The 12946-nt window shown below is 38.0% G+C and overlaps 1 protein-coding gene across 1 annotated transcript in view; it reads left to right on the top strand.

Annotated features, from left to right (window-relative positions):
* Positions 1 to 1687: 1687 nt before the first annotated feature.
* LOC101319427 (uncharacterized) overlaps positions 1688 to 12946 on the top strand; it is a 23141-nt gene continuing 11882 nt past the window's right edge. Inside the window, exons 1-3 of the mRNA XM_019941157.3 lie at positions 1688 to 1820; positions 3217 to 4624; positions 12129 to 12255. Of these exons, the coding sequence (XP_019796716.2) occupies positions 4547 to 4624; positions 12129 to 12255 (205 nt within the window). The 5' untranslated portion in view covers positions 1688 to 1820; positions 3217 to 4546. The remainder of the gene's footprint in view (positions 1821 to 3216; positions 4625 to 12128; positions 12256 to 12946) is intronic.

Raw genomic sequence — 12946 nt, 5'->3', positions numbered from 1 at the left:
TGGCCGGGCCCAGACCCTGAGGTGGTGGCGAACCTCTCCTGCGTCCCTGCCTCTGCGACCTAATGGCACAGGCAGTCTGCATGGGAGACGGTCTGTGGGACCTAGCCCCCACTGTTAGGGCGGCCTGAGGAGCCTGAGGGCCAGCTGGGTCCTGGGGGCCTGGCTCCCTCAGCGATGACAGCAGCTAGACAGGGTCTGAGGAGCTCGCCCTGACGGAGCCACCAACTGAGAACTGCCTTTTCAGCCAGGCCTGGGCACTGGCGGGAGGACCCAGACTGGGTGCTGGACGAACACTCCAGGGCAGGGTAATTTCCCCCCCCCACACACACAGGGACCCCCTTCTCTTAGCCAGGCCTGGACCCCGAAGGCTGAAAGTTGTGCCTTGGGACCTTTCCCTTTCTTGTCAGAACAGAGAGTAACATTTGTTTGGTGGAGATTTACAGGAACATCGTTACCTGACTTTGACCTCATCTCAAGAATAGAGGATCTGACACCAAGAAGCTTCCAACAACTAAGCATGCCCCTCCTTCACCTATCCTATAAAAGGGCTTTGCTGAAAGCTTTTAGAGAGTTTGGGGTGTTTTTAAAGGCATGAGCCACCTATCTCCTTGCACGGCCCTGCAGTAACCTTTTCTCTGTTCCAAACTCTGACGTTTTGGTATTATGTGGCCTCACGGTGCGTCAGCACACGACTTGTGCTATGGTTACAGGGAGAGTGTTAGCTGCTCCAGAATTTCCATATAGGAGAAGCTAAGGGAGCAGTCAGACTGGACTTAAGGCTTCATTTATATAGTAAGGACATTGTTATTACTTAGATTTTAATTTACAAATAAAAATAGCAGTTTTCCTTAAGTGCTTTTAGTCACATGTTGACCATCTTAAAAACCGTTATTATTTTTTATTATTGCTGCCTACTATTGTTTTACTTGCAGTAGTTAAGGTGAAGGCTAACGAAGATTAATGGGGATTTATCAAGTCTCCATTCGCCCCACCAGCCCTTTAGAAGGTGACAACTTCCTACGGCTGTATCTCTCTGGAAAGGATAGGACTACTCTGAGTTCTACCCTATTTCCCCCAGTTCTTACGTTAAGGGCTGTACCACCTTTCCTGCAGCTAATTGCCCGTTCTGACATTTCTCTGTTGCCAAGTGTTTTTGTCCAGGGGCAGACCTCTCCATTCTCCGAAAAGTGGATTGTAGCACCCTGACTTTCCCCGCCTCGTCTCCTGGTGGTTTCTCCCAGGATCCAGCCTTGGTACGTAAGACGTTTGTCCTTCTCCCTTGGTGACATTTTTCTTTCAGGCCCTCCACATTCCTGGTGGTTTCTCCAAGCAGGTAATTGCTCTCCGCGTGGTGCTGATTCCTGAGGGGCAATTTAGGTTTTTCTAAACATAACATGGAGCTCGGGACCCCATCTCCAATACCTTCCTCCTCCCGGAAGCCCACCTAGTCCAGGGCCACACTCCCACATGCTCTGTGGCAACCCCTGCCTCGCTCTAAAAACCCGCAGGAGGCCTCTTCCTTCGCTGTACGGAACGGATACGCTTCCAAGATGGCGGCCCGCGCGCAGAAGCACACTGGGTGCAGCCATGTTCCCTGCCCAACAGCGCCTCTCAGGGAAACCGCGCAAGGTCCCTAACAAAGTCTGTTCGCCGTGTTGACTGTTGGCGGAATGCGGCTTCCAGGGTAATTCAGAGCATGCGCAATACCAACAGTCCGTATGGTGCTAGCGGCCCGACTGGAAGCGGAAGTGGCTCTCGGAGGCGTTTTTGCGGCTTGTGTCAGGAGCATCTTCATACGCTAATGCCGAGAGGTCTCTGAGGTGATTTTGGTTGCTCTTAATTAGGAATTCTGTGGGGTCAATGATGGAAGGCTTGTCCGTGGAGTTAGTGATGGTGGTTTGGGGATTCAGTGGTGGGGGGTGGGGTCTGTGGCATCCGTTATTGGGTGTCAGAGAGAGGTCAGTGATGGGGTCCTGGGCAATGGTGAATATCTTTGAGATGAGTGATTGGGATTTGGGGGCCCAGTGATGGGAGTCTGTGGTCAGTGATAGGGCCTGGGGCGTCAGCATGGGGAATCTATGGGGTCTGTGATGAGCTTGCTTTTTAAATACAAGCATTTTCTTTATTGCTCCCATTTCAGTGTTTGGGTTTTTGTTTTTTGAATTTCAGTTAATGTTTTCTTTGACCCATGAATTATTTAGAAGGGCATTCTCTATTTCAAATAATGCCTCTGGGTGACGCTCGAGTGTAAAAATTGCTTATGGCCCAGTTCAGGGTCAGTTTTCATAAATGTCACACCTATTACATAAAAATAATTGTATTCTTTATTAATTGTATTGTATTGTTTCATATAGATTGCATTATATATATTATTTTGTCTGCTTAATTAATTACCGAGAAAGGTAAACTCACACTGGAAAGGTTATTTATCCTCTTGCCCTTCCTTCAACCAGTTTCTGCTTTATATATTTGGAACTATTATTAGGAGCAGTTATGTGTATTTTCAATAATAGATATAACTAAATAACTCAAAAGATATTATAGCAATTTAAGCACCCACCAGCAATTTATAAAAGAGCTCATTTTCCAAAATGCTTTCCAGCATTTAAAAAAAAGTTTTTACAGTTCTGAGGGAAAATTATATCTGATTGGTCTAATGCACTTTCCCGTCAGTAATGTTGGCACCTTTTGGGTTAATTGCCATCTAAATTTACTTTTCTGTGAATTTTCATGTCCTTTGTCTTTTTTTTCCCCTGGGCTTTTATTTGTTTTCCACTTGATTGCTAGATTTTTTTTTTTTTTAACAATAAGGATAACCTGTCATCACATATTGAAACTTTTGTGTATATATATCTTCATTTTTATTTTTATTAGGTGTATTTTAACATATAATTAGGAAATATCGAATCAGAAATATTTGGTTTTTCTTTTATAGTTTCTGGGTTTTCTCTCATGTACAATAAGATCACTCTGACTCCAACAGAGTGTTATACAAACGTATACTCCTAAAATTTATTTTAATATTCTTTGAGATTTTTAAAATACATATACTTAAAATATTTACTCATGTTGGAATTCAGTCTAATGTATAGTGTGCAATGGAGATCTACTTTGTTTTGTTCCAGGTGGAAGGCCAGTTATGTCAGCAGCATTTATGCAATGAATGTCTTGTGTACACTCAATTGAATGTCACTTTTTTTTTTTTCCGGTACGCAGGCCTCTCACTGCTGTGGCCTCTCCCGTCGCGGAGCACAGGCTCCGGACGCGCAGGCTCAGCGGCCACGGCTCACAGGCCCAGCCGCTCCGCGGCATGTGGGATCCTCCCAGACCGGGGCACGATCCCGCGTCCCCTGCATCGGCAGGCGGACTCTCAACCACTGCGCCACCAGGGAAGCCCTGAATGTCACTTTTGTCACATACCTAAATCAGTATTGTCTGTTGTTTTACTTGCTTTGATTATATTTTTTTTATATTAACTTTTAATATCTAATAGTGCATAGTAATTGCAGATATTTATTGGATGCTTTTTGTATTCCAGGGAAGTGTTGAGTATTTTGTAAGCATCATCTCATTTCATTTTCATAACTCTATGAGGTAGGCACTTTCATTCTCATTTTTGAAACTGAAGCTAAAAATAACTTATTCGTTTTCTCATAGCCAAAAAGTAGCAGAGCTGCAATTCAGATCTTCAGTAATGTCACTCCATATCTCATGTTTTTTTCCCATATTTTACCATGACTAATAACCTATCACAGGTTTTGTTAAACTTCATGTTCTCCACAGCACTGGTTCTTAAAGTATGGTTCCTGGAACAGTAGCATTAGCATCACCTGGGTACTAGTTAGAAATGCACATTCTTGGGCCCTGCTATGATCTTAATGTTTGTTCCCCCCAAATTCATATGTTGAAATTCTAATACCCAAAAGTATGGTATTAGAAGATGGGGCCTTTGGGGGATGATTAGGTCATGAAAGTAGAAACCTGATGAATGGGATTAGTGCTCTTATAAAAGATACCCCACAAAGCTTCATAGCCCCTTCCACCATGTGAAGACACAGCTAGAAGGTGCTGGCTATGAACCAGGAAGAGAGCCTTCATCAAAACGTGATTATGGACTTGATCTTGGACTTCCTAGCTTCCAGAGCTGTGAGCAATAAATTTCTGTTGTTTATAAGCTGCCCAGTCTGTGGTATTTTGTTAGAGCAACCCGAATAGTCTGAGACAGACCCTACCCTAGACCTACTGAATCAGAAACGGTGGGAGTGTGGGGATTTTTAACTGTATTTTAACAAATCTTCCAGGTGATTCGAATGCACACTCAAGCTTGAGAACCACTGTCCTGTGGTGTCTAGCTCAGGAAACTACACCTTGGAGTTCACTGGAGATGTTTATATGATGACTGACCATGTGGACATTATCTTTCCAGGGAGCCCCTGGGTCAGATCTTCCTCCAGATTCCACCTCACCTCTTCTTAGCAGCTCTGCTTGAGTTTACAGATGTCCACCAAACTTTAGGCTCCTGAGAGAATAAAGGTTGAGACCCAGCATGACCATGCCAGCTAATTGGACCTCTCACCAGAAATCCCTGGGCCTGGCTCCAGAGGAACATGGCAGCTCATGTGAGGTGAGGAGGAGGAATTCCAGGGGGTGGAAATTCATTCTGGGAGTAGTTTGATCTTTACAACAAAGTTTTGTGTAAAGATATCTAAAATTATTCCCAACGTTGTTTTTGGTGTTTGTTTTATTTTGTTTACCATATTAACCTTGATGTCTAAACCCATCGATGACAGTAAAAGAACTGAAAATTATAAACATAGATTCAGACATCAAATGTATTAACTACTCACAGCAAAACAATGTTCAAAAATAATCTAGAAAAATAACTTATCTCAATTTAAAATCTAGATGAAAGGGTGGATTTCTAGGAACATACTAAATTTCCCATCAAATCTTTAATTACCATTTACCATGTTTTCACTTGTAGTTGTTAAGATTTTTACTTAAAAAATTCTCCTTTTAATAAAATTAGGATTGCACCTTTGGAGAGATTTGTTTGCATTGATTTTATTCTGCTTTTGGAATGTTAACTTTGTGTATGTGTGCAAATTTTATGTTTAATATTTCTAAATGTTACAGAGTCACTTGAAAAGAATATTTCCAGATATGGACTTTGTTATCAATAAAATATGTAGTTAGGAGGTTTTTACAATGTGGCTTGTTTTTTCCTCTTTATCTCCTGGAGCTGAGAGATATTATTTAAAGTTTCCCACCATGAGTATATTTCTATCTGTATTGCCTATAGTTTCTGTTTATAAATTTTGATGCTATGTAATTTGTTGCAGTGATAGTAATGACATCTCAAGTTCATTTTGGATTGTGTCCTTGTCCTGTTTAATATCTTTTCTTAGAATTCAGCTCTGTCTGATATTAAGATGGAGGCTGTTATTTCCTTTATGTTGGCATATCCAAATATGCCTTTTGCTTATCCTTTTACTGTCAGCCTTTGGAGTCCTTGTGCAATTTCTCTGTACAGCAGTGGAAAGATGCTTTTTATGTTACACTTCTGATGTGGATGTTTCTTTTATGTATCTTTCACTGTATACTCTGTATTTTTTGCTTTTGTTTCTGTGTCAGTCTGGTAATTAGGAGGGTTTAGATTCTTTTTTGTTTGGTTAGTTCTCTTAGTGTCACCCTTATCGCATTAACTTTTTGAACTAAATCTTTTACTCTTTTAGACAATATCTATTAAATTTGTACTGTGAATAATGATAAGAGTTCTATACTACTACTTCAAGGATTCTTTTGTTTGTTGGATATTTTTATTAAACTCTATTTTTGTTTTTTTTTTTCTATTTTACTTTAAAAGTCCTTATTTCCATTTCATGTTGCTTACTTGTCTTAATCTGCTCTTGCCACTTTTTGTGTTTTCATAGAATGTTTTTATTGCTTTCAGAGAGAACTTCATTTCTGTGCTACTTTTTCTTTCTTTTTTACTTCTTTACTGAGTTCTGCCTTTTTTTTTTTCAAAAATTCAAATAACCATTTTCTTAACCTGTTTTTTCATTATTTCTTCTTTGGACTCATATCCCTATTTATTTCATTAAGTAGTTGATTGTTTTAGTGAATTCCTTGAATTCATGGTGAATGTGTTTTATTGTGTGGCAATTTATTTCTAGCATGTTCCTTTTAATCTCTCTCTTTTTTTTTCATTCTTTTTGCTTATAGTATCTTTGTACATTAGGAGATTTTTATTGTTATTTTTGAGTAAGGAGATTTTTCCTGGACAGATTGTTTATAAGAACCTCATTTGGTGCGGAGTCAAAGCTACGAATATGACATCTTCTTGATTCCCCATTTAATTCTTGATGACATAGGGTTTAGGGGCCAGGGTTTTGATGTGAGTAGGTTGTGAATATGCAAGTGTATGAAAGAGAAAAATTAGAGTATATGTATTCTTTTCAAGTATATAAGGAACATTTTCAAAGAAATGGCAATGTTCTAAGCCCCATAAACAGAATCAACACATCACAAAGAAGCAAACTGTAATCTCTGAACATAGTTAAATGAAGAAATAAAAAAGATAGCTTTTGGGCTTCCCTGGTGCTGCAGTGGTTGAGAGTCCGCCTGCTGATGCAGGGGACACGGATTCGTGTCCCAGTCGGGGAAGATGCCACATGCCGCAGAGCGGCTGGGCCTGTGAGCCATGGCCGCTGAGCCTGCGCGTCCGGAGCCTGTGCTCCGCAACAGGAGAGGCCACAAAAATGAGAGGCCCGCGTACCGCAAAAAAAAAAAAAAAAAGATAGCTTTCAAGCATCAAAATTTTAGACATTAAAAACACAAGTATCTTTAATACTTATCCTTAATACTTTCTCTGTCCTGTCCTTCCTGCATGCTCATTCCCTATCCTGAATTCAGTGACCTGCTCTGTATATTCAACTCCTGAATCATCATCTCCCTACTAGCTCTCTATCCACCTGCCTAGAGTCCATCCTTGTATATGTTTTATCACTTAAACCTTAGTATGTACAAAATATATTATTTATCTTTTTCCCCCAGCCCCCTCCTCTAGTCCTTAAATTCATCTGTGACCTCAGAATCTACAGCAACACAAAACTGATGACTGAGAGTTATCTGAGTCCTTTTTTCTCACCTTCACACTCGGTATCACTTTCACCTCCTTAATAATTAGTATCAATCTCTTCTATAGCCTTACTACAGCCTTACTTTAGATAAGTAAGAAATTTGTATTCTCTCACCTGAATTGTGCAGTGGTTCTCGTGACTTATTTTCTGGTCTTGCCCATTTCAAAATGCTCTGTTACGAGAATAAATAAACTTTCTTCAATATATTTTTTCAACGTTTTATTTATTTTGAAATAATTATAGATTCAAAGAGCATGCAGAATATAGTACGGAGAATTCTCCGATAAATTCCAGTTTATTGTGATGCATGATTCTTTTTATTCATTGCTGGATCCAATTTGGCAATATTTCATTTAGGATGTTTGCATCTAAGTTCTCAAGAGATATTGGTCTGTAGTTTTCTTTTTGGTACTGTCTTTGTAGTGCTTTGGTATCAGCGTAATAATACTGGCCCCAAAAAATTAGTTGGGAAGTGTTTCCTCTTCTTTTAATTTCTGGATGGGATTGTGTAAAAATGAGACTAACTCTTCTTTAGAAGTTTAGTAGAATTCTCTAGTAAAACTATCTCGGGACTTCCCTGGTGATCCAGTGGTTAAGACTCTGCTTCCACTGCAAGGGGCACGGGTTTGACCCCTAGTTGGGGAGCTAATATCCTGCATACTACACGGCGCAGCAAAAAAAAAAACCAAACTATCTGGGCCTGGAGACTTTTTTTTCCAGGAGCTTTTAAATTATTAATTTAATTTAATGGTTTATGGGATTATCAACTTATGTATTTCATAATGTTGAGTTTTGGTAGTTGTGGTTTTTGAGGAATCGGTGCATTTCTTCTAAGTTGCTGACTCTATTAGCATAGAAGTTTTGTATTCCCTTATTTTTCTTTTAATGGCTGCCATATCTGTAACGATATTCATTCCTGACATTGGTAATTTGTATCTTTTTATCTTTGTCAGTCTGGTTGACTACTAGGTCAGTCAGCAAGATTTATCAATTTTATTGATTTTTTTCAAAATAATTACATTGTGTTTTATTGATTTTTCTCTAGTTTTTTTGAATTTTGTTTTCAATTTCCTTGATACCTGTTTTCTATTATTTTCTTCTTTCTGCTTGCTTTGGGTTTATTTTGCTTTTCTTTTTCTAGTTTCTTGAGGTAGGAATTTAGATTATTGACTTGAGACCTTTCCCCTTTCCTTTTTTAAAAAATTGATGTGTACTTGACGTATAACATATTATTTTCAGGTATACAACATTATTCAATATTTGTATATATTGTGAAATTATCACCATGATAAATCTAGTTCTCATTCATCACTACACATAGTTACAAATATTTTCTCTTGTGTTGAGAACCTTCAAGATCTCTCTTAGCAACTTTCAAATATACAATCCAGTATTAACTATAGTTATAGTTACCATGCTGTGCATTACGTCCCCATGACTTATTTTATACCTGGAAGTTTATACTTTTGACCACCTTCACCCATTTTACCCATCACCCGCCCCCTGCTTCTGGCAACCACCAGTCTATTCTCTGTATCTATGACTTCAGTTGCTGGTTTTTTTACATTCCACATAAAGTGAGATCATGAGGTATTTGTCCTTCTTTGTCTGACTTATTTCACTTAGCATAATGCCCTCAAGGTCCATCCATGCTGTTGAGAATGGCAAGATTTCCTTCTTTTTTATGGCTGAATAATGTTCCAGTGCATATATAAATACTACATTTTCTTTATCCATTCACCTATCATTGGACACAGGTCGCTTTCATGTCTTGGCCATTGTGGATAATGCTGCAGTGAACGTGGGGGTGTGTATATTTATTCAAGTTAACATTTTCATTTCTTTTGGATAAATACTTAGATATAGAATTGCTGGATCATATGGCAGTTCTATTTTCAATTTTTTGAAGAGCCTCCATAGTATTTTCCATAGTGGTTGCACCAATTGACATTCTTCCAGTAGTGCACAAGGATTCCCTTTTCTCCACATCTTTTCCAGCACTTATTATTTCTTGGGTTTGTGGGATTTTTTTTGTTGTTGTTACATTCTGACAGGTGTAAGGTGATATCTCATTGTGAATTTGACTTGTATTACCCTGATCGTTAGTGACGTTGAGCACGTTTTCATTATCTGTTGCCAATCTGTATATTTTCTTTGGAAAAATGTCTTATTCAGATTCTCTGCCCATTTTTTACTTGGATCATTTGTTTCCCCTTTTCTATAAATTTCCCTTTCAGCATCCCACAGATTTTGATACATTGTATTTTCACTTTTTTACAGTTCTATGTATTTTCTAGATTTCTTTTGAGGATTTCTCTTTGACTTATAGGTTATTTAGAAGTGTGTTGATTAATTTCCAGGTATTTCCAGACTTTCCAGATAGCTTTTGTTACTGTTTTCTAATATAATTCCTTTGGAGATTTTTCTGTTGTCTTTCTGTTATTGAGTTTTAGTTTGATTCCATTATTTTCAGAGAATATACTTCATATTATTTCATTTCTTTCCAGTTGAGATTTATTTCACAGCCTAGGATATGGTCTGTCTTGGTCATTGTTCTATGGATGCCTGAAAAGAATGTGTATTCTGCTGTTGTTGGTTGGAGTATTCTATAAATATTGATTAGATCCTGTTGTTTGTTTTTCTATATCATTGATAATACCCTGTCTATTATTTCTATAATTTACTGAGTGTGGGCTGTTCAGGTCCCTATAGATCCCTTTTTTAAGTGTTTGACTTCAGGTGGAAATAGCCATTCCTTTAATTATGCATTTCCAGATTAGATTTTTTTAATATGGAAGATCATGTTTTTTAAAAAACATTTTGCTATGAAAAAAATGTAAATGTATTGAAGAGTAAAGAGAATAGTATAAGGAGCCCATGTATCTATTGTACCTATCACTCAGCTTTATTAGTGATCAACATTCTGTCATTCTTATATTGTCTAAAACTACCCTCCTTCCCAGCTGCTAGATTATTTTAAAGTAAATCCCGAAAACCATTTTATCTGTGACTACTTTGATGTATATCTCTAAGAGATGAGAATTCTTTTTTTCTTCCTTTTTGTTTGACATAACCATTAAGCCATTATCACACCTAAAACATAATATCAATAATTCCTAGGTATCATCTGATACCCAGTTATTATTTGAATTTGAAACATGCCATAAATATCTTTTTAATGTTGGTTTTAATTAAGAGCCAGACACGGTCCACAAGTTGCATTTGGTTAGTATGACTCTGAAGTCTCTTTTAATAAAGATTCTCCTCCATATTTTTTCTGTTGTAATTTATTTTTTGAAGAAACAGGTCATTTTCTGCCTTCTGGATTTAGCTCATGTTTTGGTCTTGATATTGTTCAACATATTCCTCTATACTGCATATTACCTATGAATGATTTGTTGGATCTGGAGGCTTAATGAGATTCAGGTTGTATTTTTCTTTATATTTTGTAAAAGTACTTAATGGGTGGTATGAAATTAATTACTAGATCATGTCAGGAGGCACATAATACATGGTTATCTCTCTTTTTGTGATGTTAAAATTGATGAGTGGATGCCATTGTTACTAGCTGACTCATCCATTTTAAACTTCTTTTCAGCCTTTCACCTGAAACAGTTGAGCAACCCTTAATGATTATTGTCTAAACTCATTATTTCATTAGGAGTTATGAGATGATAGTATTCTAATTCTATCCTAACTTCTTCATTTTTTAGCCAGAAATCATTTTGTAAGGAACTGTTCCTCATCATTTATTTGGTTATTCTGCAATACAGATCTTATACAAAAAAATGTTTAATATAAATCTGACTACCTTAATTACCTTTACTTAAAATGGAAAATTCATACTTGTTCTATGAGCCAACTGTTTTTCCCATAACCACCTTCCTGGCTTGTCATGCAGACTTCTCTTCATTTACATAGAGCTATTTGCTATTCTCCAAACTCATCATGTATTTTCCTATAGCCACACCTTTGCTTGTCTTTTCTGGGAAATGACCTTCCTCACCTCCCCATTCTGTGTTTTACTTCTCATCTTCCAACTTAAATTCCTCAACTAATAATAAACTTACACCCCCATGTGGAATGTATTTTTCCTTTTTGGGGACCTCAGTGTGTTCCACATAGAGATTTACTTTTTGACACTTTAGTGAACTTGTGTCTTCTTTTACTTTTCTTTTAAAACATAGGTCTTGTTTATTTTCCAAGTCTTTTAAGTTGCTAGAAGATTAGAAACATAAATAATTCATATTTGTGTTCCCAGGGCTAGCATAATGGCTGGTCCTAAATTGCTCAGAAATTGTATCACAGGTCATTCATCCAGTTGCTAGAAAGCTACAAGAGAGCCTATTTCAATCTTCAGTTTTGAAAAACGAGTAATTGACTGACCATAGTATAGAACAATAGCAGAAATTCTTTACTGGCTTTCTTTCTTCCATAAAATATTATGTAAAGCTAGATATTTAATATACACCCTATATGCAATACCATTTTTTAAAAAGTTCCTGGATTACACAGGTGTATACACTTGTCAACACTTCAAATGGTACTCTGAGGACTTGTGCATTTCATTGTATGAAAAGCTTACCTAAAAAAGGTAAAAAAATGTTATACTCTACTTAATGATTTGCATTCTGAAGTATTTAAGAGGAAGTGTACTGGCATCTATAGTTTACTTTGAAATGCACAAAAAAGTAATATGGATTGATGGATGGGTAAAAGGATGGGTAAATGTGTGGTAAAACAACTAGAGTAAATTGTTAGGGATAGATTCTAAGTGGTGGTTATATAGGTTTTCACTACACAATTATTTTAAATTTTCTGTATGTTTGTAAAATTTCATAATAAAATGTTAGGGAAATGGGGGGTGAGTTTTTAAACAGAGGAGGTAAATTAATAACAACAAAACCTAAGTTCCATATTCCTAAATATAGTCTCTCCATCCCCCAAAACTAACTATTCATGCTGAACAGGAATGTGCCCTTACAGGGATCAGTGTCCTTCAGGGATGTGGCTGTAGATTTCAGCAGAGAGGAGTGGCAGCAGCTAGACCTTGATCAGAAAAACCTGTACCGGGATGTGATGCTGGAGACCTATAGCCACCTGCTCTCAGTAGGTAAGCACAGTTACCTGAGTGTCTGAAAGAAGGGCCCCACTGAGAGTGTTTTTATTCTCAGTTGCTGAATGCTGTGAGACACCTGACTTATATGATGGTTTTGTCCTTGATTTGTCCAGGATTCTTTATCCCTTTTGGGCACTCTGAATTTTACAGTTGACCCTTGAACAACACAAGGGTTAGTGGTGCAGATCTGGCACAGTTGAAAATTCACATACAACTTTTTTTTTTTTTTTTGCGGTACGCGGGCCTCTCACTGTTGTGGCCTCTCCCGTTGCGGAGCACAGGCTCCGGGCGCGCAGGCTCAGCAGCCATGGCTCACGGGCCCAGCCGCTCCATGGCATGTGGGATCTTCCTGGACCGGGGCATGAACCCGTGTCCCCTGCATCGGCAGGCGGGCTCTCAACCACTGTGCCACCAGGGAAGCCCCACATACAACTTTTGACTTGCCAACACTTAACTCCTAATGGTCTACTGTTGACTGAAAAGCTTACCAATAACATAAAGTCAATTAACGTATATTTTGTGTGTTATACGTATTATATACTGTATTCTTACAATAAAGCAAGCTAGAGAAAAGGTTATTAAGAAGATCATAAAGAAGAGAAAATACATTTACTGTACTGTATTTATCAATACTGTAAGTTTATGTCATCTATTTATAAGGTGAATCGTCTGTCAATGCCTACAT

The sequence above is a fragment of the Tursiops truncatus genome, chromosome 19, assembly GCF_011762595.2.
Source record: "Tursiops truncatus isolate mTurTru1 chromosome 19, mTurTru1.mat.Y, whole genome shotgun sequence".
NCBI classification, from domain to species: Eukaryota; Metazoa; Chordata; class Mammalia; order Artiodactyla; family Delphinidae; genus Tursiops; species Tursiops truncatus.
Note: the sequence above shows the minus strand (reverse complement) of the source record. Positions and strands in the feature narration are given on the sequence as shown.